This window comes from Drosophila santomea, chromosome 2L (assembly GCF_016746245.2).
Source record: "Drosophila santomea strain STO CAGO 1482 chromosome 2L, Prin_Dsan_1.1, whole genome shotgun sequence".
Lineage (NCBI taxonomy): Eukaryota > Metazoa > Arthropoda > Insecta > Diptera > Drosophilidae > Drosophila > Drosophila santomea.
The window spans coordinates 9895805-9923558 of NC_053016.2; the positions used below are offsets into that span (position 1 = coordinate 9895805).

General features: G+C 41.0%; 1 protein-coding gene across 3 annotated transcripts; it reads right to left on the reverse strand.

The window, feature by feature from the left end:
• Positions 1-1129: 1129 nt before the first annotated feature.
• LOC120458886 (serine-rich adhesin for platelets) lies at positions 1130-27675 on the reverse strand. Of its 3 annotated transcripts, XM_039646724.2 has the most exons (7): positions 16287-16909; positions 14549-14608; positions 4887-4994; positions 4075-4273; positions 3831-4009; positions 3615-3774; positions 1130-3556 (listed from the first exon to the last, which is right to left on the reverse strand). In XM_039646724.2, the coding sequence occupies exons 1-7, from the start codon at positions 16428-16430 to the stop codon at positions 2427-2429; spliced, it is 1980 nt and encodes a 659-aa protein (XP_039502658.1). In that variant the 5' UTR covers positions 16431-16909; the 3' UTR covers positions 1130-2426. The 3 variants fall into 3 exon arrangements, with proteins under 3 accessions (XP_039502658.1, XP_039502657.1, XP_039502659.1); XM_039646723.2 differs by lacking the exons at positions 14549-14608; positions 16287-16909 and adding an exon at positions 25012-27675; XM_039646725.2 differs by lacking the exon at positions 14549-14608 and having other exon boundaries at positions 16287-16908.
• Positions 27676-27754: the final 79 nt, after the last annotated feature.

The window sequence follows — 27754 nt, forward strand, 5'->3', positions numbered from 1 at the left end:
AACAAACACCCAACCTAAGGTATTCACAAAAAAAAAAAAAAAGATGATGATTTTTGGAACTGAACGCTGATCGATATTTTAGAAGAGCCCTGCTATGGAGCTTGGCATGACTGAATTGATAAGATGAGAACTAAATTGAAACGAATTGAATTCTAATGAATTGTTTGGTAATGGGTACACGAATACACACACACATGAAATAACAAATATAAGGAAAACTGATACGAAATAATTGTTATAGTAGATCTTTTTCTAAGCGCAGACCATGGAAAATAACGTATGAGAGCAAATCGATGTCACTGCTTAACAGCAGCTTAACGACCTCAGTAAAGGCAGCTCACTTCAACAAATTAACTCAAACTGAGGAGACCCAATCAAGTCTAGCATACAAATTTATATTTCACGTTGTACTTATATTTACCTAGATAAAATGAAATTGCTAACAAACACACAAAACTCCCTTTGGAAAACATGTTTAAGCCCATACAAGTGAAATAAACTAAAATATCTTTTCAAACTGATGTTCGAGTCTTACTTTCGTGGTGTGGGTACTATCGACTATTGCATACCTCTTACTCTTACTCGAATCGCAAGGAAGTGGACTTTTGCAAAAAAGAAAAAAAAAGTTAATACTTTTTCCGAGATTTTTCACTAGCGCTTCCTAGTGGCGGTAATTATAGCTTGTGAAAGTTAGAATGGACTTGGCTAAAAGGTGTTTGGCATATCAAAAGAAATGGGTAAGACAAGTATTAATTTGAAAATAATCTTGACATTTTTCACAGTACGAAAAAGCGCCATCTAGCTCTGATTTTGAGAATCTCATGTTAAATGTAAAATTAACTAGAATGGACCATGTCAAATTACGTTTTCTACACCGTTTGAACCATTAGTCGCAAACTGTTTAAGTTAGTATTAAGTATTATTTCACATAAAAAGTTATTTTACTAACTTAATATATTTTGCAGATGATTTTACAAAAACCTTAAATTTTATAAATTTAAATTTATATAATTTTATACATACTTTATCTGTCGATCCCCAAATAAAGCCCATCAATTAGGTTCCGTTTTTGTTCAATGCCATAAATAAACAATTATTCAAACACTTTTCTTATATATTTCATTTTTATTTCTGCACATATAGTATACATACATACTAATTCATAAAGTTTTTTTTTTATTATTTTCTATGTCTGGCTGCTGCTTTGTTTGCTGTACATGCATCTTACACTTTTTGTTTCAGGGATGTTAGCTTTAATTCTTTTCGCTTTTTTATAATTTAACGGCCACATTCGATTCTATTGGATTTGGTTTATGTTAGTTTTTATTTTTACTCGGCTCACTTTTCTTGGGGCTGAAAGAGCAAGCAATTTTATTCTTTGGAATTTAGCAATAGCTTAAAGTGCTTTTGAAACGGAAAGATATTAAAAATATCGAGAATAGTTTGAGTTTTGCTTTGAATTGCGTAGAATTTGAGAATTCTTATTTCGTATTTTTTTGAGAGTTCTCTCGGCGATTGCATAATACTTTTTAAACTGTTTGGGTTTGGTTTGTATTTTTGAAAACACCCGCACATTTACCAGATACTAATGTTTGCGCGTCTTGCCATTTAGTTAATCCCCAAACTTTTTTCGTACATATATAATTGGGTTTTTAGTTTGTTTATATTAGTTTTTTTTAAATTAGGACGACGCTCCAAGTTTACTTTTTTTGTCTCATATTATAATTGGTTTTTGTTAGTTTTGCTTTGTGTATTTAGTTAACGATATGTTTGGTATACAAACTTTATAATACCCTGGCTATGTTTTTAGTTTTTGTTTTTAATTTGGGATAGCTTAGAACAGCGCAGGTTGGCAACGTTTTGCTGAGCACGGGCGATTCTTATGCCACCTAAAGCACACATCTGACACACAGATCTAGAATGTTGGGAAAAATATTCGATAGCTATAGATTGGATGATACATCCAAAAGATGAGCAGGGAAATCAAGTGGCTCGCGAAGAATGGAGGAGTTACGCCTCGGGAAATATACTCGACTGGACACTGAAAGCGAGTTGTGGTTGAAGGGAAACAATAGCGACATTGCGATGATTAAAGTTTCGCCAATTGATGTACCTAATTTTAGCTTGTTTTTTTTAAATATAATTCGCTTGATTTCTGTTTCAGAACATGACTGTTGTTTGGTAGAGATTCAGTTAAGGGGTGTATTTGTTTCTCTAAGTGGTTCCTGTGGCACATTCAAAAGATAGTTTTAGGGTACATAGGTATCTAAACTCTAGTCGATCTCAAGCATTCACACACAGCACACCACACACGCAGACACTCACACTGTTGCACATGCACACTCGCGTCTAGAAGCTAGACATATACATACATACATATATAGACCTGGTGGCTAACTAAAATCGTAACTAAATCCCATTTAATTCTACTGGCCAAGGTTAGCCGGACTGAGCACCAATTCTGGCTCGAATTTGCTCGACGACGGGGACGACGACGACGCCGCTGCCGCTGTGGGCGGCGAGAGGAGTAGGCTACTGCCACGCCCCATTACCGAACCGGCGGATGATGGATGTGATTTTTGGTGATCCGTGGCGGTGGTGAATGATGAGGTGGTCAATCCGCTCAGTACCACACCGGATGCGGTGGCCGGTCGCATTAGGCTCAGACTCAGACTCGTAACTCCGCTTGTTTCCAGCACCTGGCCGGGAATACTGGCTATCGTTGTGCTGGTGGATGAGGCGGTGGCCACCGTCGGAGGCGCCGGCAGCGGCAGCAAACTAATTGCTGTCGTGGTGGGCGGCAATGTGAAGGCAGTTCCCGTTCCCGTTCCCGTACCCGTTCCCGTTCCCTTGCCGGAAGCGGAGCTGCTCATGGACATGCCCAGGGGTCCGCGTACCGTCGCCGTTGCCGAATAGGTGTGCGGCAGGGCCGGAGGCAGGTCATAGCTCGTCGGATGCGACTGCGACGTGGGCAGCCGTGCCGTGATGGTGGGCGTCGTCGTCGTGGTCGTCGTTTTGGGCGTGGCTCCAGTCGAGATGCCCGGCCGATTGAGCCGAGGTATCGCACCCGTACTGCAGCTGCTGGGCATTGGAGCAGCTGTAGAAGCGGCTGTCGTTGCAACAGGTGTAGTGGCCTCGTTGCTGGCATCTATCAGGGATGTCTCCTCTAAGACCTCCAGCGAATCCTTGACGGTGGAGGAGGAGGACAAGGACTGCGACTTCGGTACCTGTTGCTGATCCTGCTGCTGTTGCTGCTGGCGCTGCTGCTGAAGTGCCACCCGCTGACGCACCAGCTTGCTGTCCGGCTTCTCATCGACCGTGCTCAGGGTGGTGGCTCTCGTTATCCTCGATGTGGCTGCTGTTGATGTTGGGTCTTTGGTGGTACTACTCGTAACGGCAGTTGTGGCTGTTGTACGTTTGGCAATCTGCTGCTGCTGCTGCTGCTGCTTCTGCTTTTGCTGATCCTGGTCCTGATCCTGATTCTGATCCTGCTCATCGTCACTCATCTCGCAGGCATTCAGAGCCGTCTGCAGCTTCTTCATCTCCAGTGGCGCATCTAGGAGGAATACGAATCTTCAGAGTTTGGACTATACAATAGTACAAAGATATAATACCACCGGTTTCCGGCTCATTAATGATCGGCACCACGCGATTGATGGCCGTCTTCTGCTCATTCTGCATGAACAAGGATGTGGTGGCTATCTGGCGCAGTGCCTCCATTCCCTCGTTGAGCATCTTGCTCTGGCTGCGTTTGTGCGCTATGGGATATTTGGGCTGCAAAATGGAATTAATTACTATAATAATTTGTACAAAAATGTAGCAGCTACCACCTGAAAACTAGGTCCTCTTGCTATCGAAACTCTTTTGCTCTCGTTTCTGAGCAACGATGTCGTGTGATCCGCATCAATCTTGTTGCCGTTTTTCTTCCGCGTCTTTTTGCTAGATGAGATGCAGTGCGATGGACAGATGCAGAAGAGGATGCGTAAAATGCAACAGATCAGGCCCAATACTGCAGAGAAATAAAACTCTTTTATTACATGTTCAACTGGCACTTGCGATTAACTATTTTATTGCCTATTAGAGAGGGGCCTATAAGTCTTAGTTCCGTGGTTTTGAAGCCCTTCTCGCCGGTGCCAACGAACGCGATGACGAGTCCCAGGGCCACCGTGCCCAGACCCACGTAGAGAAAGGCATTCGCGAAGGTGCTGGGACCCCGCAGGACGCCCAGGAAATCCTCATCGTCCGATGAGCCGCCCAAAGAGGCGTCTTGGATCTGCCAATGGAAATGGGCGTTGTCAGTATGTGATTAAATAAATCGCAAAGGGGTAACTTTATTTTTATCACAACTCAAGGAAGACAAACCTAAATGTTTTCAGTCATCGATTTATTAGTAACGTATTTAGTATTAATAAATAAAATTATTTATAAGAAATTTTTAAACGTAGTTTATGATGCTTCCTGCTTGGCATCATTATAAATCATAATTACTCAATATATTGTTTACTTGTTTTTCAAGTGATTTCTGATGGTAATTAATTAGTAAGTATATATCTAGAGTTTTAGTGTATGAAAACATTTTTTAGTCAGTCTTCCTGGAGTCATCAAGTTTTTAGGGGCCCTTAAAGAATGACGCTAATATCAATCGGGTACCAATGAAAATCAAAGTTAATAGTTGGATCTAGGCAATAAAGATGATGACTTGTTTAGATTTGTAGCCTGCTTCACCTAACAGATAATGCGCTGAACATTGAGAAATCGGTGCATGAAAGAAATGTGACGTTTGGGGAGAGTGGGTGATAGAAATATGGGGGTTACAATTAGAGGCGGCATTACGATTACGGGTAGTATGTACACGGCGGTAGGCGGTCCTTCGTGGTGGCACTTACTCGGTTGCGCTTCACCCAGCGTCGGTGGCAGGTGGCCTGCTGCTGCTGCTGATCCTGGACGCTGCAGCGTCGACCCCGCTCCAACCAGGCGGCACGTCCTTGGGCGCACTTTTCGAGGAGATCGGGTGTTCGGGAGTTCGGGAGGCCACAGAGGTGAGATCGTGACCATGACCAGGACCGAGTGACAACGATAGCACGGATAGCACGACGACGACAACAACACACAGTTGCGGTGGCGATTGGGTTTTTGAATTGTTTTTTTTTTTGGCGGTGGTGGTTGTGGGGCAGATGCATAGAAAATATATACAGTTCAGTGATTAGTTTTGGGCTGTGTGAGATCGTCTCTCGTTTGTGGTTAAGGGGGAGAACACATATTGTTAGAATATAGAAATACATATTTCCAAAAGCATACAATACAACTCATCACAAGAGAAACGTCTAATGCAAAAGCAATCAAATTTGTTTGTCAAACGGAATACGGAATACGGAATTTAACACTTGGTTCCAAGAGTACTTTCTTGTCATCAATTACAACATCAATGGGAAACATAGTTGGTTGCCAATTTCATATATTTTTGCTTTCTTTTTGATTAGTTAGGGGATTAAACGTACATTGGAGTAAAGTAGTTAACAATTAGGAAATGGTAACTAAAAACAGTTAAACAGCAAGTAAAAGGATAAGATAGATATATAGAGAGGAAGGAAGACATAGGTATGGAAAATATGGAACATCAACTGAAAACGAGAACACTGAAAGGAGTTAAACACTTAGATGGCAGATGGAGGGAGCACACTTCAAGACACAAGTCAAATATTTTCCATAACAACTAATCAGCATGCCTCATTGCAGCTCCACAAGCAGCTAAGACAGACAAAATTATTTTTGTAGCGCGCCCATGCAAAAATAAATCATAAAAAATATCTCATAAAAACCCAGATATGTGAAAAAGTTTTTATTAAATTTGTGGCTAACCAAATACAAGTATGTCTCTGCAAAATACCTATTTCCTATCGAACACAACGATTCTGCAATACTTCATTTTTGACACAAGATCGATTTCCCTTGCTATGTATTTATACATTTTCTGATTAAGTTTAGATTTATATAAATAGGGGTGAGGCACAAAACGTACCACAGACGGTAACAAACCTTGGTGACTTATTGAAATTAAGCCATTTAACTTGTCACCAATCAAAAAAACACAAGTCAATGTCAGTTTAAATTGCACAGACAGCGAGTCATGGATGCCATCATCTACATGCGAGTGTACCTGGCCACCCGCGTTTGGATACACCTGCACTGGCCAACACGTAGACGGGCTAATGAGTGACTATACCCGTGGACTGGAGCCATCCTGCCTGCTGCTCCGTGGAGCAGTATAAACAAGGCAATGTCACTAAGCCAGCCACTAAATATGCTGCGTGCCAGTAATAAGGCAAATAAAACGACACACAAACGGGCTGGCCTATATATTCGAAGGAGCAAGGAAACCCCAACAGATATATACATATATACTGTATGACTGACTATATAGTTGCTGTTTGAGTATATAAGTGAACATGATGGACTTTGTATGTAGCGCCACGTTTTCTGGTTTCGTTTGCTTTTCGTGTGCAAAATCGCAGTCACACAAAGCGAGCGCCAGAGGAAAAAAAAAAAAAATAACCGAAAGCTGTTGGAAGGAAAGTGGAGAGAAAGTATCGATCGGCTGCTCCACATAACTATGGCTGGAACTGGAACTGTAACTGCTGTCCTGCCCTTGACTTAATGTAGGTGTAATCAACAATTTGCGACGCTTATTGACGAACACCGAGCAGACTCATCTGAAGGCCACCCTGAAGAAAGGCAACGCACGTACGCAAAGGCGATGCACGAAAGTAGGAGGTTTTTCCACCTCGTCGGGAAATTTCAAAATATTTGACTAACTTGTCTACTGACAGTCAGGTGTCGAATCCAGTGAGTGCAGGCGCACTTAGTAAAGTTACCAGCCAAAGTCGGGTATTTTGGAATAATCCTTTATTATAACTTATAACAAGAACAGCCTTTTAAGGTAACTGTTGCCTTTTCTATTGCAATAATTTATCGGGTTGAAATATAAATGGTATTCCCAAAGAGTAAGTAACAAATATGCTTATATTCCGCACTAATTTAAGTAAGTAATTTTAAGGTTTATTGTCAGTCAGCTGCTTTGATATATCCCCGAGGCAATCATTTTACGGATGCCTATCTAATATTCATAGGAGTTCGATAAATTATTCATATTGCGCATACGCCTGTTGGGACACGTGGCGTTTTGTATGTTTTCAGCAAATATTTGCCATTTAATATGATAAAGAAAAAACGCTGCCCTAACGCACACGCTATGTATTCATTAAACTTTCACCTTTGCCAATGTTCGATATTTCGCACAGCCAATTTGAAATCATCAGGTTGGCCAATATCTCTGGTGCTTCGATGGATTTGCTATTTATATGGGCGTCAGGCACCAAGTAGCTTCGCCTTTCCGTGTGTTGGGACACACGCAATGCGAGGGAACAAACAATACCAGAAGTGGAGGTTAAATAGAAATGTTGTAAAAATTACAACAAAGCGTCGAAAGTTCTTTCAATCGGATCTGGCTTACGAAGGCGACAAAACGCTAATGAACTCCGCACACGGAAGCTACTGAGGGAAAATGGCTGTATAAAACTTAATGGAAAATCGAAAGATGCCCAAAAATCAGCTAGAAATAGCACAGTAAAATGCATAGCGACGTCGATAATTAAGTATAATTTATAAGCCTTAGTCGGGCCAAAATCTTTAAATTTGTTATTAAAGAACAATAAGTAAGACAATGGAACTAGAATTCCCGAGAAATGTTCCACTTCTCTGGCTATTTGGTAATATTTCTTGCTCACAACGAGATCCCTAATTAAACATGTCGCCGTCGCCATAATGCCCCTATAATTTATGATAATTAGCGACTGAAGGACTCACAAGCGTTATCCGCAGAGCGGTCACATTTATACGGAGATTAGTGAGGAGTGGGCTTTTCCATTGTTATTATCGCCATTGATTTTTGTTTCCATTGTATAACAATAAATTGTTTTGCCGCAATTGGCTGGCGGCGTCGAAAATTAACATGTACTCGTCATCAATTTCTCCTTGGCGAACAGGAAGTGTAGGCCATTCATGACAGCAATTTATTCGTGCTCATTGATTGTTTGTTCAAGTGCACGACTTTGTCTGCTTTTCTACTCCTGTGTATGTCGATAATTCGTGAATCAATTAAAACGTATTTATCGTTAATGCTGTCTAATTGGTTACTTTTTGAAGCCTGAATTGGTTTTTAGATATCCGGCTCGAGGGACCATGCCGTGAATTTAGCTAGGACATTTATAACAAGAGTATTTATTTATACGGAAATGTAATAATTTTGTTGCTGTTGTATTGTTACTCCACTGAGCAGATTATCTGTTCACACCCACATCTCTGTCTTTCGACAATTGAAAACAAATCTGTGACAGGACTCGTAAGGAGGCAGATGCCGACAGCCCCGGAGATTTGGCCCGTGTACAATTTTATTATGCAGCTGCTAGCAACGAAAGCAACAACTTGAGCCGAGTGGCGCAGAATCAAGTGCAAAATGCACTTGCAAAATCAACTGGAGGAGGGCAGGGGGACAGGATGTTCGGACAGGTGGGCCGAGAGCCAAGGAACGTGGCTGGGAAAGAAAAAAAAGTGCGCAGGCTAATGAAAAATGCAGGAGAAGCCGCAGCTGGAGCTGACACACGACCAAGTCGTAAAGAACGAGGTGGAAGCTAATGCTATACTGTGGTTAGACAATGCAGCAGCAGCAGTAGTAGCACAATGCAGGGGCACTGAGAGGAGACATTACAGGCAATTTCACTAAACGACACTGAAAGGCACAGCTTTCGAGCTGCTCTTAATGTCCTTGCCTGCTGCTGTCCGGGTGTTTGGTGTCCGGAATCCTGAGGCGACTGGGCTCGAGGTGCTCCACGGCCTATGCGGCGAATAGGCGGAGCTGTCCCGAAACTGGCACATGGCCAGGGCCACGGGGCGAATGTGTAACGGCTTTGCCTTACGCTCTTGGTACACAAATCAGCATTAAGCCAAGGTCCACAGACAGTTCATTAGGCCAAGTAATGCCCGGGGTTCCTCTTCATTTTGAACACTCCAAAGAGGCCGCAGTTCGAAAGCTCAATCAGGTAAATATTGATATAAGATTAAGCGGGAAATCATGTTACAAATCATGTTCATTTCAATACACCATTTTTAATCAAAACTTTTTATCCGCAAGTATGATAAATTCTTTCTTTTTCGAAAAGTTATAAATCCCAAATCGAATTGCTCAAAAAATGACTTCCTTCGCAAAAGAAGCCCTACTGTTCTCAAACTGCATTTTTCCACACAGCTAAGTACTCCCTGCACTCTAAAAATACGCTCTGCTCATTTTGTTTGTCCCACAACTTGGAAAGCACTTCTAATAAAATTGATTTGATTTTAAATTCAATTCGCGTAAAACGCACGAATCGATGCGAGAAGCACATGCAACACATGGGGCCCAGGACTCTCAGGCAGCCAGTGGAAATCCCCAGCCAAGGACCAAGGACCAAGGAAACCAAGCGGAGAGATTTGCAGCCCGACTGGCCAACAAAACAATTTAAAGGCAAAGCCACAAAGAAAAGTGGCGAAGTTTTCGCAAACGGAACCCGGGAAACCGAAAAAGTTTGCATTTAAGCGCAGATTGTGTAATGAAATCAGACCATATAGAAGACATACATATATATGCGATAAGAGAGAGCCAAGGGGAGAAACAACGCCAGTGGCACCGCAAATTAAAGTCGTTTTGCGGCTAAATGTGAACAGTGGTGTGGCTGTGTGGTGGTGAGCACCGGGTTTGCGGACTTGGACTTCAAACGGAAGCAGACATTTCTCTTGGGTTTTTCTTTTTGCAGCCGGATATCCGGCCATGAAATGTAAACGTCGCTGCCGCGTTTCTTTTGCCTTTGTTTGCCTAATGAAAATGTCAAACGGTCTGCCAGAATCCCGGGTTAATTGAATGCATGTGTCTGACTTTGAAAAAGCAAACAAGAAAGAAAAAAAATAAATAATGGGTGGAATAGTGAGAGTCAAGGAAATGGCAAAAGCCATCGATCAGCCGTCTGTTCTGCGCTCAATTTCACATTTCAGCGACGACACTATAAATCAACCCAAGGGCTGTGCAGAAAGCGCTGAAAAATATGCTACATAATTTGTTCGCAATAAAATGCGCTTAAAGTGCTGCGCCAAGCACAGAGGCACTCGAACGAAACTCGACAAATTTTCCTCTTCCATTTCTTCAGTTTTTTTGGGCGGAAAACAATGGAGCGGGACGAACGGAAAATGCATGTCGCTGGTTTTCGGTTCCGTTCGATTGCATTTCATTGCGCTGCAAAGTTTCGCCTTTTCCGGACCTCTTACGTCCCTCTCCTTTCCCGCTGCCCTCCCTTTCATTTCCAGTTGTTGTTCTTGGCAAAAAATTGGGGAAATAGTCTATGGCAGCCTGGGAAACTTTGTTAGCCACAAATGGCAGTAAGTCAAGTTGACAGAAGAAAACCAAGTTTAAGTCGGGCCGTTCAAGTGCACACACGAGTGCTGACCACAAATTGTGCAATTCTCGGCTGCCACATTCCAAGGCCTTTCATTAGCCACCGAAAATTGATTAAGTCCTCGACGAATTACCATTGATTACTTACAACCACCATTTTTGTAACTCTATTTGGGCTAAGCTTACCACACGAACGTATACAGGTTGCGAGCGAGAAGAATCACATCGAAAAGCTTTAGGATTTTGTCTGCGAATGGGTTTTCAGGGATGGAAGACTTGGAGTTTGATGATATACACACTTTGAGCCTGGCTTTGTAGATTGTTTAAACAGGGTTTCTGAGTATGGGCATTACAAAAATGTTAGGTTCTCAAAATAACTGGCTAGCTAAATCTATTATGACGGATTTGTTAGAATGATAGTTATTTTGTAAATTAAATCCAGAAAAGAAATTGTATTAGAAATGTTTGTCCTTAACCTGGTTTCAAGAAACTTTGCCATGACCACAAGCCATTAAAATATTTGGAAAATATGTAGTATTAGTATTATTTAGGCATGTGAGGGTTAGTCAATAGGGCATTATTGCAGTGCTTTGTTCAAAGATACTTGTTGATAAACTCACTCTTGTGCTACTGGCAAAGCATTTTAAAGGGTGTTGATTTTGGTTTTTGTACAAAAAGAAATTGATAGATACCCCGCTGTCAGCGAAATAATCCCTTTTAAATGACAGGCCATTGGTACCCACATGTGGAAAATAAAACAAACAGTGGAAAATAAATAATGTTGTTTTCTTGTTCGTAATTAAGCGCATGCGAGAAACGCACAGACTGCAAGATAAATTTATTAAAGAGTTGCCTGAGCGAAATTAGAGCGAGACCGACAAGACAATTAAAATGCACGCAGCGGAATAACATTTGCATTCCCTATATAAATATATATATGCATGTATAGACAGAGAGTACGGATAGAGCAGGATATATAGAATTATAGATAGAGTAGAGCAGAAAATATAAAAAAAAAATGACGAGCAAGGTAATGCAAACATGCGAGAAAAAAATGTTGAAAATTATACGATAGTTTTGTTTGTTGTTCAAATTCCGGCTGTTTTTACGTCCCAATATGTTAAAGTTCAATTTGGCGCACACACACACACACACACACACACACAATTGCACGCGCACACACACTCACACAGTTACATAGATAAACATATTTATATGGATTTAAGCTACTAAACCTAGCACGCTACTAAGTTTTTTAGTCACACAGAGCACGGGCCACAGCACAAAAAGAGAGAGAGATATACATATTATATAATGAGATACAGAGAGAGAGCGAGAGAGAGAGAGCATTGTGATTACAATTTTAGACACCAATAGAGGAATAGAATCGGTAATGGATCACAATAACTAGACTCCTTAAATTTAGACTGTACCTAATTGGCGATCTGAATTTTCATTTCATTGATTTTCATTTTAGCAAGCGTTGCATACTTTTGGGTTGATTTCTTTTTGGGGGTGAAATAGGTGTAATTTAATGTCGCGTACCTGCGTTTGAAAGAAATGAATAGAAAACAGTGTTTAACAGGAGTACGAGTGTGTGTGTGTGTGTGGGTGTTTATCCTGTGTTCATTTTGGAGTTTTAGTGCGTGCTTCGCATTGAGTAAGAGAAAGTAGGAGAGAAAGTAGAAAGGAAACCATAGAAATCTTGTCTCGTTTGTGTGTGAAAAGAAGGGCTTAAATTCAAGCTAAATAAATTATGAAAAAGCAACGATTGAAGCTCGCAGCAGATATATATTTCCAGAAGAGTGCCACATGTGTCGACATAGATAAAAAAAATCAAAAAGAAATTTACACAAAATGATTTTTTAATGTGTAACCTATCATTTCCGGTACTGGCTTTATACATACTTTTAAGGGCCTTTTTAATTATAATTCAAGGCTAGGTCTGCCCCAAAAGTATGCATAGTATTTCGTGCCAAATTTGTTTGATTTCGTCGGCAAAATAACACTTTAATCCTTTTTTTTTTGAAAATTTAATGGATACTTTTCTTGTATGGTGATGAAATGCACTTGATTGGCTTGGCTGAGTGGGGCTCGAAATTTAGTTATAATTTTGGTTGGGTTTTTAGCCGGCATAGCTAAGTTCAAAGGCTTTCTAAACTACGGTAAAACATTTCCTTACATTGTACTTATAAATTGTATTTGTTATAGGAATCACGCCAACTCTGACTTACCCAGACCGCTGGAAATGTATTTGTATTTAGACTTACAGAACCCAAATCGAAAGAACGACAATATTCCCACCCAAAAAGCCTTTTAACCCACAGCCAAAATATATATGCTGTGTACACGTTTTGGTATTTTCTTTTTTCTGTTTTTCTTTTCTGCTGCCTTATTTGTTTTGTATTCTTGGGTTGTTTTTGTTTTTAGCGCTTGCTTCAACATGTGAATGTTCCACAAAAAAATGGTTTCGGGCCGAAATTAAAATGTGCATTTCAATTTAAGGCAAAAGTTTCACTTTGGCTGTCGACTCGACGCGAATCGGTCGGCATTGTCAAAGGGAAACAATTTTTTATTTGCATTTTGCCGTTTTTGTAAAACATTCAATTTGATTTTTTTCATTTGGATTTTATGTTTTTTTCTTATTTTTCCAAGCGTTTTTCTTTTTGTTTACTTCTTGATTGGTTTGACTTTGTGGAACAAATTTCGCAATTGAATCAAGTTGAGCTCCTAGATCGAAAACGGGAATGAGAGGCAAGTAAGCTTTACAGAATCTTTTGGGAAAACTTGATACCATTTTGTTTATTTTATATTAATGCATTTTGCTTGAGTGTTTGTTTGGCGGTTGAGTGTTATGTTTTTTCTTTTGTGGTTGCTGTTGGTGGTTCGTTTTTGGTTGTTAGTTAATGTTGCATACTTTCTTTTAGTTTATCGTTTGATTGTTTCATATGTCTGTTGTTTTCTTTTGTTTTGTTGATGACTACAAATAAAAAAATAAAAGCCAACAAATCAAGTAAGAAACCAAATGAAAACTTGTGAAACTAATTGATTGTTGAGCTAATTGAAATGTAGAGAATGAGAGCTCACAAAATGTATTCAATATGTAAATTGATTTCGATTGGCGGTTAGCAAACTTGTTGAGTTTCACCACTGATTTATGCTAATTACTTTGGTGATAGTATGTTAATTAAACCGCTCTAATTTTACAAAAGTGACTAATTATGCAATTTATGATTTTTCTCATATATGGCGCCCAACGTGGGGCCCAAAGTTACTGAAATGTGGCGCCCAACGTGAGACCTTAAATTAGTGGTACTAAAGCGCAAGTTATTTCATTTCGTAGGCACTCATTCTCCGGCTAGGCATGTATATTTAATGTGGATGGGCACTCAGTTCACACGATTGCTCAGGCTAAGCTGGCAGTTCTTGCAGTATAGTCGCTGGATTCTTACATAAAACGCCATGGAGGGGTCGTTCAAATCAAAGCAATGAAAATGCTTGTAAATATTCAATGCAATTCTGTTGGTCGAAACCGTTTTTCTCGCTAGCCCTGCTTTGCAATTAATAAAATATTTAAAATATTTTATTGGCTTCGGCATAATGCTCAAACACACACCAATGGCAGACCAAGAAAAATATTTTTAATATTTCATGTGCAAATGCGTACTGGGCATTGTACGAAACGTAACGAACTTAAGCGAAAAAATTTTAAATAAAAGATGAAACAAAATTGGCATTTAAAAGGAGAGAAGAACAGACAGATGGTGGAAAGAGGGTTAGGTATGTGGGGAGAAAAGAGGAGATCAAATGCAAAGCAAAGTGAATTATTTACAAGCATTTTCATTGTACTTTCAAATTACAACTAACTGCAAGACGGCAACGTAAGCGGCACAGCGCAATTGCATAGATGCAATCACGCAGGTGATCATTACGTTACACATATACAAAGAAACACGTGAGACACGTGCACGTGATGAACGAACGATAGAACGGAAATAAAAGAATTGCTTCCATAATTTTCGGTATGCAAATGAGTGTTTTCGTTTTCAAAATGGATGCTTTGGCACTTACTTCCGGCGGTGGCGGAGGCGGCTGCGGCGGCGCCGGGGGCGTGGTCACGTATGTGTTTTTCTAGTTACGCAATTGGATTACATCGAGATTGGCGAAAGTTAAAAATCAAAAATGTAAGATACAAGATACATAATTTGTGTGATCTGTTTTACGTAAAACGTATGCAAATATCGGTAGGCGTAATTTACAGGGTGAAAGAATAGTAGTTTCGAGTAGAATGAGTGATAGAAGTGAGTGAAAATAAAGGTAGTGGAAAGTTGTTTATTTTGGTGCGTGTTAAGCAAATTAAAGTGTATAATATCGTTGATCCGTGGATCCTGCAAAATTCAATAGATCCACGGAACAGTCTTTCACAAAGTAAAGTATAATCCGTGTAATTGTTTTTAAATAATGGCATAAGTGTGTCTCAAATAATAAATTAGTTGATGTGCTTTATATTTGTTATGTAGGTAATTTGTATTTGATATTTCATAGCTCGTTTTTGGTTTTAGTTTATCTGAGTTAGGTTTAGTGAAGAATAGTTAGAAGCACTTGCTTTGGATACTGTTGAGTACTACTCGACTAGTTAATAGGGTGCAGCGTGTGAGTGGGGAGAGCGCACTAGATATGTCTGATCTGTTAGTGGTTTTGTGGGTGAAGAACTACACACGTCTTTGATTATACTGACTTTTATTTATACGTTACATAGAGTTTAAGCAAGTGCAAAGTAGGCGAAAGTGGTGGAGATTGCTTTGGGTGATCAGGGGTCCTCTGTTGGGTTAGTGGGGTGGGGTGGGGTGTTATTGGCTAGAAGGCGGGGACTGTGCAATGTTTCAACTACAGTTGAAGCTAAGTGAGGGTCTGGGTGACAGACAGATAGTTGTTATTGGTTTATAGAAAGTTACATTTGGTGGGACAGAGACAGAAGGTTAGGCAGAGAGCTAGACATAGAGAGAGATAGTCGGATAGCTATAGAGAGAGAGATAGAGGTAGAGAGTTGAGCAAAAGCACTAATAGTTTGCTGAGAATTGAATAAAGGTGGTTAAGCTAGTTGTACAGCGCATTTAGTTGTTGGCTGGCAGAGCTCTTAGACTTGAAATATATAGTATCTATGGATATATCGTATATTATAAAATTGTCTACTGAGTTAACAGTTAATTCAAGACTCGTTCAAAAGCGGCTCTACGTTCTAGAATCGGGTATTGTTGGGCACACGCTAAGTTAAATCCAATATGAAGTAAATAGATGGAGAAAAAGTTGAATTCTATTTAGTTAACCTAGCATAGAGTTGCCACACTACTTAAGAAAAACGTATGCTCTGATGGTAGGAAACTCTGGGGTGTTTCTGAACTCAAAATAGATATTGTGTCGAGGGCTCGAAACTTGGGAGGCTCGAATAGAGAAAGGGGACAGGTAGATAAAGATAGATAGTTGGGGAGAGAGAGAAGTACAGATCAGAAAGATAGTCAGATAGCTTGGGTAGTATTGGGTGGGGGTTTTCGGTTTGGAATGGGGGCTGGAAATTAGTATTTCTTTAAAGCTGATGATTTTCATTTGACGACTTTTAAGAAACTTGCGCTCTTTGATTTAGTTTGGATTCTTAGAGGGTCAGAGATTATATCTTTGCTTTACTGAACTTTTTTTTTTTGTTTACTTTACGGGGCTCTTCAGTTCAGAAGTGGACAGAGAGAGATAGAGAGATTCATAGAATGTGGTTTAAATTTAATTAGGTATTTTGTTTGGTATTTTATATTATTACCCATGACTCAGGTGGATAACGAGGAAATGGAGCTATTTCTTTAGTTGCTACATTACTAGGCAACTCAAGTCTTCCACCTAATTTTCGTAGCTTTCTTCTTCTCGCCACCCGAGATTTCGATCTTAGCATCAATGCGGCCTGCATCTTGGTGTTGTTTTTTTGTTCTTTTGGTTTACGGTTAAAGTTCTTAGTTTCTTGTTTTACACGTCAGTTGTCCGTTTTCCGTTGTCCGTTGTACAACGGTGCGTATGCGTCACGTCAGTGATTGCGTATCCGTTGGGGTTGCGTTCACAGTTCGAAATCAATGGGATGACACAGGTTACAGGTTTAGGAGCTTAATAACGTCCAAAAACTAAATGTCACGAGAAATGTCAGCGCGTTACGTCGATCGTGAGGGCAGCATCCAAAAGAAGGCGTGCTTTCAGTCCGGTTACGGGTTACGGTACGGTTACTTTCTCAACTTTCTCAACAACTACGAGAACGTACTGATAGGCACAAAGAGGAGGAGTATAGAAATAGAAGCAAAGAGTTATATTTATGTTAATTCTTGAATCTGGTTTCTTGCAAAACAGATCCCTATGTGTAGTGCTGTAGTTCTTGTGGTGGTTGGTTTTTTGGGGGGTTTTTCTGTAGCTGTGGCGTTTGAAAAACTGCGTCAGCCTCGGACTCGAAGGGCTGGCGCAGTTGAGTGGCGGGCTGAGGATGGGCTGCGTTGATCGCCAGTGGTCGGCTGCTTTTCTAGCTCCGTTAAGTCGTTCTTGTTGGTTGGTTGTGTTGCTGTTGCTGTTGCTGATGTTGTTGCTGTTGCTGTTGCACTGTGTGTTTCGTATAGGCTGTGTTTTTTTCCAGCGGTGATGCTTCTGACTGCGCCGGCGACTCGTCCTGCGACGCTCCTGCGGCGAATCCTGGTTCATAAACGGCGTGACGTACGGGAATCGGATGATCGGACGTGGTTATGTCGTTACGTAGCGAGGCGTAACGCAACGCCTGGCCTTTTGCTACGTAGCGTTCACGTCACGCAGCTTTGTATTCGTAGGAGATTTCATTTTCGTTTGGATTTTGGCATTAAAAGCTATAAACATTTATTTATATCTACGAATTGACCGTTTTCGTTAGCGCAGCGTTAACGTAGGCGCACTGCGTTTAGAATGTAACTGATTGCCCGACTTAGTCTATGCATTTTCTATTTTAATTAATTTTAATTGTATGTTATTCTTCCTTGTTGCACGTAGAAAAGTCTTTGAGTTTAGTTTTAAGTTGATCAACTTGTTCATTTGGTTTTAGTTTCAACTGTCGCCGACTTAGACTAGTAATTAACGTTAGTGACTACGAAGTTGAGTTTTAGAGTTCATTTCGTTTAGGCTACAATGAGAGAAGGCAATGTCGTTGTCGAATTTTATTGTTGAAGTAACTCTTATTGGTTGTTCAATATATATTATTTCGGTTCGATCACATTTGGTGCAATTAATTTAAGTTGTTAGTAAGTAGAAAAAATATTTAAAGCTTTCTTGTTTTGTTTTGGTTTTTCTCTTCTTTTGCTGTAGCACTAAATGTCATTATCGCTAGCTATATAAAAGTCAAGCCCACACAATATATGCTCATTTTGATTTATCGTTCTGTGTCCACTGTTGCCATTTTCCGAGGCATAATTAACGTTGATTTGGATTATACTAAAAGTGTCTTTATTTATATTTTATTAGTTGATCATATCACATTTGTTGCAGTTTTCCAATACATGGCATTCGGTTGTTTGACTCAATTTTCATTTGCATATGGATGTTATATTTGTGTTCTTTGCCGTGGCTCCATTTAAAATTTTCTGTTGAATGGATAAATAACTTTTGATTTCAATTATGAGTTGGATTAAGTTGGCGGCTTTATTACTGTGTGCATTGGTAAGGCTTTAAATCAATGGCCGAAATATTAAATTTTCCACGTTGTTATGAATTATATTTACTTTTGCATGGTAATTGTTTATTTATTATTGATTGATATATTCATGCTGGAATACCGAATGTGGAGTGCAGAATGTGGAATGGTTTATCTTTTTATAAATTTAATATGTTAAAGTAGCTGTTTGTGTTGCATATCCATATTAAGTTATCGATTGATGGCCATGAATATAAACGAGAATCCGTTTGCAAACAATGGAGCCCATGTCAATAAACCAAATTATTCATTTATGAAGATAGCTTCACTTGAACGCACCCAATGCACTCCGGCACATATTCGACTTGAATCAATTTCATTGCCATTGCCCCTTGTGAATGAAATGCTAAGACATGTCGAGTGCAAAGTTTCCAGGCCGTTGCAAATCACTTGCAAAAATCTGGTGAGTAATGCAAACATGGAAAATATTTATGGCATATAAGCCATGTAGCTGCCCTGCAATGCCATAATTCAAATGGCAACACTGAGATGAGAAAAGAAACGGAAAGCCGTGCAAAAGTTACTGCTACTACTGCTGCAACTGGAATTCATATGCAAATCCTGCAGCGGCGGCAGTGCCGCAGCGGGGATTCCTTCTTTTGTTGGGCAAGTGGAACAGCGACCTAAGCAAAACTGGCAACTGCGAGCCGAAAATTTCAATAATTCAACAGCGCAAAGCGGAAAAAGTCACTCGTTGAACGATGCAGATGAAATTTTAATGAAATACAGATTCATGCAAAAGCCACACACGCTCTCAAACGCAGACACATTTTTTTGCACAGCCCTTGGTACAGCAGCGTTCAAGAGAATAGCGGCAATGATGGTGTGCTATCACTCTGATTTAAAGTCGACGTAGTTATGAGAAAAATTGAGATATACTTCAGATAAGCACTCCTTCAAAGTGTCACACAACATTTTTATGTGTAGTATTAATTATTTCTTTTAATTTCACCTTATTTAAATATATCCTGCTGAGGCTTAAAAAAGTTTGTTTATTTTATTTATGTATTCTATAATTCATACTTTTATTACTCTTCGCCGTTTCTTATCATATCTAATATTACTTGTATTGTCAGAGGCAGTGCTTTGTAATATTGGGCTAAAGAATTGGCGTTCTTCATATTGTAAATTCATAGCATGTTATCGTAAATTCGAGAAAGGCTTTAAATTTGTTTAAAACAACTTAAAGAGATGACCCCTGCTGTGCTGCCATGCAATGCAGACTTCGTGGTCGTTAATGGAGAAAAACATGACACAGGCGCAGCTGACATAACAAAAGCTGGCTGGCTGACTCCGACTGACTGGTTGCAGCGCCTAAGAGATTGCTACATTTTCGCAATTAAACACACAGACACACACACAACCACAACATCTGAATGTGTGCGCGTTGTGTCCGTGTGTGCGTTTCGCTACACATGTTGCTATTTGGCAGCTAGTCGCCAACAGGGCAGCAACAATGTCACGCTGACAACATAAGCGCATAAAAAGATACTATGAAAATTAATTTGTGCACCATGATTTCGCCATGTAGCCAGGATAAAGGCGCAGAAGTAGGGTAGGGGAAAGGATAATGGGTTTCGGAAGAGTGGAAATAATATATGACGCTTCACTGTAAATTTCATTAACACTGAATTGCCCTATTCTTTTGTGAGAAATTGTCTGCTGGGTGCCATGCATTTTATGGCCAATTTTGTCGAGTGCATTATGGGAAAATTTATACAGCTCTGCGGATAGGATATTCTCTTGAAGGATATTTAAGAGATTTACCCCAAGGGCACTTCAATTTCATCAGCATTTCCCCCCTGGGGGTGGGGGGGATGGTCGATAATAGTTTAACCTTATACTTTCAATTATAAAATGTCATCAATCACTCGCCACAGGCGAGGTAATTATTGTAACTGTCTGTTGTAGTAGTCCACACAGCACAGCTTAAACTTTTGCCGTGGAAAAACGTTACAAGAACTAAGGTTTTGCGAAAATTAAAAAAAGAGAATTGAATTAAACCAAAATAAAGTACAAGATATTGCCAGGACACTTTACCTTTAACCTTTATACGTGGTCACTTTGCAGGCTATTATAAAACATTATAATGTTTGAACTTATGCAAATTCAACTTTCACATTTCGACGGCCGTAAAAAATGCAGCTAGAGCCCGCAAATCAATATTATGGCAAACAGCAGGCACGAATGTGGCCAATAAAACCGCAGCCAAGTAGCCAACCACATGGCACCAAAATCGACTGTTGCTGCGTTGCAAGTATGCAAGTGAGTGCATATATCTCGAGTTAATTAATGCGAATGCCGAAATCCTCTGACTAGCGAATTTTTGGCACAAAGCCCGCCGAGTTGTTCAGCTGGTATGCAGCTGGTGTTCACCTGGTGCTCCACCTGTCTCAGGCACTCGACGGTCGCCTTGTCTGCAGGTAATTAAAGGCGTACGAGGCGCCCCTCGACGAGGATTTGCATATGGCACAATGCCGTGAGAAATGGCAAGTGTCCTCGTTGCGAGTCATGTTATTTGATTGTTGACAGGCATTGAGGCGACCGAATGTGTGAGTGTGAGTGTGTCTATCGTCTGCGTTCGTCCTGTTCGCTATTTGCTGTTTGCTCCAAATTGGCTGGCAAATTTACCCTGGCCAACCGCTAACCGGTGTTAATTGAGCATAAGTTATTGAGCTGTTTCGATGCGGGAGCAGGTTTCATAGACTCTACATATGTGGCAACGTGGGTTATTATTATTTAAGCAACAATCAACAAAATCAACAATTAGCGTATGAGGGAGCGGTCCTGTTTTAGAATAGCTGTCGTGTTCAGCTTTTTAGTTGTCAAAGATATAGTCAGAAATAATTGATATTGTGGATGCCACAGCTATTCGTTTCGAATTCAATTTAAATGTGTAATTTTAGTGTTCAAAGTTTATACTTAATTACCCACATCCACTAGAGCTAAAGGTTCCTATGAGCAAGTTAAATAATGGGCCATTTGCGCTGCAGTTAAACGAATGCAAATCGATGTATTTATGTCATAAAACTCAACTCTTCATGAAGCCATTTTCCAATTTTGGTAAAGCAAATAAATACCCCTTTGGGAGCATAGAGCTGCCCCAGCAATTTTGAAGCTGTGCGCAGTGTGCAGAATAATTTGTGTCTTTTTAAATGATTTTTATTGTCGATGGCAGCGGCAACAATCAACAACAACGCTGTCCAAACTTCGAAGATAAATGTTGGCAAATGGGGATGGGCAAACGGAGAAAAAAGCATTGAGCCAAAATCGAAAATTAATTTAAATGCGGCTTTGTAATAAACGGAAAGGGTTTCTTGCTTTCTCGTCTATGTGTGTGTGTTTGATGTGAATGAATTATGCAACTATAATTCAATGAAGCCGCCGCAAAGTAGCAATAAATAAGCTACTGTCTTTGCTATGGTCGCATCCATTTGATACCCATTACTGGTGGCGTAAAAGGGTATACCCTGCGTCGAGATATGCAGGATGTATCATGGCAAGTTCAAATTTCGATAACAATTGCCAATACTGACCTATTAAAAAGTTATTTAATCTAAAAGTTATGGGAAACAAATATGTATATCTGCCGCTGCAAACTCAAAACCAGTCGGTGTTCGACTTCCAAAACTTCATTTTCCGCCCACCTTCACTAGCTGACAGGTATCCAATAGTCGAAGCCCTGGACCAGAATGATCTCTATTTTTCATTTTGTGCCCAGGCATGATTACCACTTTATTTGCGAGACGGCTTTTGGGTAAGTCGGCATGGAGTGGCGAGTGAGGCAGTGCGCTGGGCACTGGCAATATGTCAGTTACAATTACGAGAACTGGCCAAGAACGACGTGCCTGACAAACAATTACCAGCAACCGCCGAGAATTGCGAAAAATGGGCCACCAGGATGTCCCTGCACCGATATAAAGTGGGCAAGAGAAGATGGCGGCGGATCTGGGCGACAGTTTGAGTAATTATTGAGGCTGCATTCTGAGGCAGCAACAGTCCCCAGTGTCGCACTTCTTTTTTTTTTTTTTTGGGGCAGACATCTCGTGTAATTGGAAATTAAATTACGAGCACGACGAGAACGACTTGTCCGTAAATCAAGGCATTTTGTTCGTTTGTTCGCTTGAGCGTAAGCGATTTGATTCATCAAACTGAAATAATCGTCGAACGGCCTCGAATTCCTGATTGCAGCATACTGCTGATGCGAAAGCCGTCTAATGGCCTGTCCTTGACATGGATTTTGGATTTTCAATTAATGTGAACGTTATCTAAGCTGGATAGTTAAGCAATCAAAGTTGGAATGGAATAGCATTGAAAATCTGAAATGCATGCCAAAGGTTTTTTGTTAGGAAATGCTTATTAAGTTTTTGCAAGTTTCCAAATTACTAAAAAGAAGAATATGCAATGTTAAATTCTTCACTTCTAAAGATATGGTCTCCTTCTTCTAATTGCCTTTACAAGAAGCTCTAACAACCGTTTGCAATGGGCAATTAATGCTAATGCAGTTATTCATCTCAATGTCACCATTTTGTTTATTCATAAATTCTAGGCACTCTGCCCCGCGAAAATCCCAGCGAACGTGGCACGTTTATTTTCACCTTTATTACAAGTCTTTTGCCCATTTTCATTTTACGCTTTTCCCCGGCAGTGGAAAGCGTCGGCGGCGAGGGCGATGATGATATTTTTTCGCATTTCTGGCGTCCGCCATTTTGCCGCGTACTTTTTTCCCTATTTTCCAGCTAATTTACTAGCTGTTGTTTTTGTGCACGAGGCGCTCGGGAATGCATACAAATACATTCACACTCGTACATATATATGCGAAAACGCATACACAGACCCATAGGAAAATCCATGTCTCTCTTAGCGATTCGAGTGGCAGAAAAGAAGACTAGAAATGACGCTGGCGTGGGTCCCTGGGAATATAATAAATTTCAGCGGCCGCCAGTCGCTTTTGCTGTTTACTTTCTTCGCTTTTTGCACTTTCTCTTTGGCACTTTTTATATTTTACAGCCAGTTCTTGGCAGAACGCGACAGACTACCCAGACTTATTGTGGATGTGCACTGGCACTCAATCCCCAGATGTACGATCATCACACGGAACTGCCTCTCATGACAATGTGAATCATACTAAATTATATAGAGAAATGCCTAATATGGGCATACTTGTGTTTTAAATATGTCTAAAGAGTCATTACACTTTGTGTTTTCACGTCTATAACAGTTTTGTTTCTATCTGGCATTCAGTATACTAGTAAATTATAAAGTGAAAGTAGAGCTTATAAAAAACTTAAAAATTTTGGAATTTCTCTTTTTAAAGATATATATCATATTTAAAAAGGTTCTGAAAGCGTTCTAGCTTTGACTTGTGTCGAAAAAGCTTTTCATCACCTAATGAGTATACTTGTGTCGAATCAGTGGAGTCTATTTGTTTTGTTGAAATGGTTTTCTACTCCGAGAACGGCACTTCCGCCTTCAAAACGGGTCTTCCAGAGATTTTCTTTTGTGCGCACGTTTTGTTTAATTTGCGCAAGTTTAGTGCTTTATTCGCCATATAGAAGTACCCATTTATAATATATGTAAGGCTGATTCGCTGCCCATGCAACTCAAATAATAGCGCAGTGCTAAGTTTTTTAATTTACCACCCATCCACTCTACACTCATCCAGGGCGCATTAAGTGAGTCGTCGTGATCCAGGAACTTTAAGGACAGCACTTAAAGTCGCGTTGGCGGCCACCGTGCACTTTTATGGCACACATTCAGTGCTGCCATTAGCCTTTTACACAACATTTGGCAAGTGGCGCCACACGGAGGAGCTGACCTGGCTGGGAAGCTGGGCAAAAGAGGGCGGAGTGGGCGGAGTGGGTGGTTTAAGGCTGCCAAGCTCTTTTTTGAAGGCGAGCAGGGTGCATTATCAGGCCGATACAAAGGCACATTATGCACTTCCGATTCTGGGATTGTTGTTATGCATGCACTTGCCGTCGTCGTTTTTAGCATTTTTCTTGTCGATGCCGCCGTTATGGCATCGCCTCAAAAATGGGACTAGTGGAGAGGAAAGCTACACGGACACATCGAGCCGTTTGACTCCTGCCAAAAGCTACTTGTCCTTATTATAAATGCCACACATGTGCAAAACTGGGTGGGATTTCAGAGCTGCTTGCACAGCATCGATTGAATATTTCTAAATTCGTAGGACACAATTTCTTTATGGTAACTTCATTGAAAATGCATCCTTTTCATAATGTGCAAGATTTCCCATTTTAACTCCGAAATATTTCAATTTATATCATATAAATTCTATGTGTTTTCGCTCGTTGTTCAACTTAATATGTATAGAATTGTGTCTACTACACAAAATTGTGTGTTTTGTTTTCAGTTACCTGCGAGACTGATTTTAACAGAAAAGGTATATAATAATAATACAATGCTTGATATAAAAATACACTTAGATGGGCATTAAGCCCATTAAGAGCTGTTGAAATAATACTTCCACATAAAATCGTTTGGCACTGCAAAAATAATTCATTAATATACAAATAAAAAATGTAGAGCCTCAAGAAATTTGTCTCTTACCAAGTTATCCCACAAACCATTCAACATTTAAAGAATAATCTTACTCCCAACTCAGAAATATATATCTAAAGAATAAAATACGTACACTCAGAGAAAACCAACACTCAGACAAGCATAATATAAATATTCAGCATGCACAAGACACATAAGCTAGCGTACACCAAAGTCGGGCAATGGGGATCATAGGCGTATCAAAGGGGGGTATCCAGGATTGGGACGGAATTACCTCGAGATGCTCGCACACGCAGATGCCCTCCTCGCAGTAGGCGCATATCTGCATCTTGCGCCCATTGACCCCCAATCCTTTGAAGATCAACTGCGGCTCATCGGCGAGCAGTGGTTCGTACTGCGTCTGCTGCACTCCGGTGGTGCTGAACTGCAGCTCCCGCAGCTGCCGCTTGAGACCACCGCCTGCACCACCAACACCACCACTGGCACCGCCAGTGTCCTGCTCGAAGGCGTCGCTCCTGCGCATCCTGTACACGCTGCACTTGCGCTCCAGCTGACCCGGCGCCGGCGGATGCATGGGCTCATCCTCGTCGTCCAGCGCCTCGCCGGCGGTCAGCGGCTGTCGCTCGGCGGAGGAATCGAAGAGGAGCTCCTCGGGCCCGGGACGCCGCAGCTTGGCCACGTGGCCCGGCGAGGCCATGGGCGTGGCCGGCGTTACAATGATGGCATCATGGTGGGGAACAAACATGGCGCCGGCGCCAGCTAACTCTGCCTCCGCCTCGGCCGCCATTGCGGCTGCAGCGGCAGCGGATGTGCTGGCCAGCGGCGGAGACGTGGGCGTGGCTGTCTCCAACGAGGTCACTGTCGTTTTAACGCCGGCCACCGCCGATGGCGACACCGCCATCGCCTCCGCTTCCATGTGCGAGACCAGCGGCAGCGTGGCCGTTGCGGACTTGTGCAGCTGTCCGGCGGAGATGACCGGATGGAAGCCGGCAATGCTGCTGCTGCCGGAGTGCCGGTGCACCAGTTTCGGTGAGACGCGTCCGTGCGATGAGGCGAACTGCTGGTAGGGCGTCTGCCCATGGTGACTGAGCAGAGCGGGCGGTGCGGCCTGAGCGGCGTGGGCGGGTCCATGGGAGTGGGAGTGGGCGTGCGCGTAGGCGTGGCCATGGGAGTGAGCGTGGGAGTGCATGCGCAGCTGGGACACCGACTGGGTGTCACCCTCCTCGATTGGCAGTAGGAGCTTCGATTGCGTCGTATAGGTGGCGCTGAGTTTCCGTCCATGCGGCTGCGGGGCACGCAGATAGTTCTGGGGCAGCTGGTGGAACTGGCGCGACTGGCTGCGAGTGGGCGTGGACGCGCCCTCGGCGGCATGATCGGATGCCAATCCGGCCGCCTTCGGTGGATGCAGTTTCGCCTGCAGCTGTTGAGTCTTCTTCTGCTGGCGTTGGCGCTGCCGCGCCTGGCGGGAGGCCAGCGAGGCGCCACCAGCAGCTGCATACATCTTGATCGGGTAGCGGGACTCCGGACGTGGATACGGTTACGGATTTGGGTTTGGGTGCGGGCTTGGGCTTGGGGAGCTTCACCTCTAGTTACAAACTAAGTACAGGGATTACATTCGGTTTTGGAGTGGTTTTGTTGACAGACCTAAGCTCAAGTTTAGTCTAAATAATTAGTATTAAATATCTTTAATATCTTCCTTTCAATTCTTTTTTTTTTCCTTTCTTTTCTTTCCTTTTCTCTTCAGCTTGAAAACTATACGGCTGTTATATTTTTAGCGGTCTATCCTGAAATCCCCTAGCAATCTTATAAAGCGAGTGTGTAAAACGAATTTAAAAAATTGTTAGCAAAAAGTGTTTCGATTTCGTTTGTCCCTGTAAAAACGACTGTTCCACCTTATCGCTTTGTATTTCTATTTCAGAATTATCCTTGCTCAATATATCAATATATCTGGTGTGGTGTGGTGTTGTCCCGTTTGACGTAAATGATTGTACTTTGGATTACTTGCTTAAGCTTCAACCGAATGTTTGTATGCCAGGCCTAAAATAAGTTGTCGTGAAACCATCGAAAGTAAATGTATCTATCTGAACTCCGAAATGATATAAATGGTACAAATGTGTAACTTAGGCTAGGGTTATCCGAAAGATACTATATGTTTTGTGCATATTCGCAGTGTTCAACTTTCTTCAACTCGTCTTCTTGTTTGTATATAAAAAATATGTTTCAAAAAGTTTGTTCTTTGGTTTTCGGTGTCTATTAAAATATGTTTTACAAATAGTTTAATCTCTGCTTATAAACATTTAAAAAATATTCTATCTGCACAATCAAATTGCATACTTTTGGGCGTATTGTCTGGGTGTATCCATCGACATGTTTTTTTTTTGTTGGAGCTGTGCTAGATTTCCTTGTGGGATTATGACAATTTAAGCAAATTATTTGGTTTAATTCAATGTATGTTTTGCCTAAGTTGCGTTGTTTTCTATAAAATTTTCAATGCATATTTCGCCGTTCGCCTAGCTAATGTCCGTTTGGGGTATCAAAAAGCATCTAAATTCTAAACTCACACATACACATATATCATATTATTTTGCTTGAATTTCTTTTGATCTTCTTATGATTTCCTGCAGCTCCTTGATTTCTTTGTTCCTAGCTTGGAAGTGAATTCTCTATGGTAAATACTCCCTCGTTATTATTTTCTTTTTATCTTTAGACATGCACATCAGCTGCAAAAATACACCCATAGAATAAATCAGCTAATCATTTGAAGAATGCTACATTTTCCCACTTTTCTTCTCGCTTTTACTCGCTCATTGCTCGGCATTATCTTAACTTATTTTCAGAGACGGATTTACTGCAAGGAACATGTGAATAACATATTATGCATAACCGGACTTAAGACTAATCCATATGAGTATACACAAATGTTACAATTTTAATGCTAAGCTGCAAAATGTATCCAGTGTAAAGAGATTAAAATAAAATGTAAATATTAGTTAGTGACCTTTATAAATAATTACATA

Excerpts from the sequence above, each read along its gene's own strand:
- LOC120458886 (XM_039646723.2), bottom strand. The coding sequence starts at position 26,238 with ATGTATGCAGCTGCTGGTGGCGCCTCGCTGGCCTCCCGCCAGGCGCGG. Across the intron at positions 4,995-25,011 it reads GCGTGTGCGAGCATCTCGAG|TGCGCCCAAGGACGTGCCGC; the intron begins GTAATTCCGTCC and ends CTCCTCGAAAAG. Across the intron at positions 4,274-4,886 it reads GCTGGGTGAAGCGCAACCGA|ATCCAAGACGCCTCTTTGGG; the intron begins GTAAGTGCCACC and ends TTCCATTGGCAG.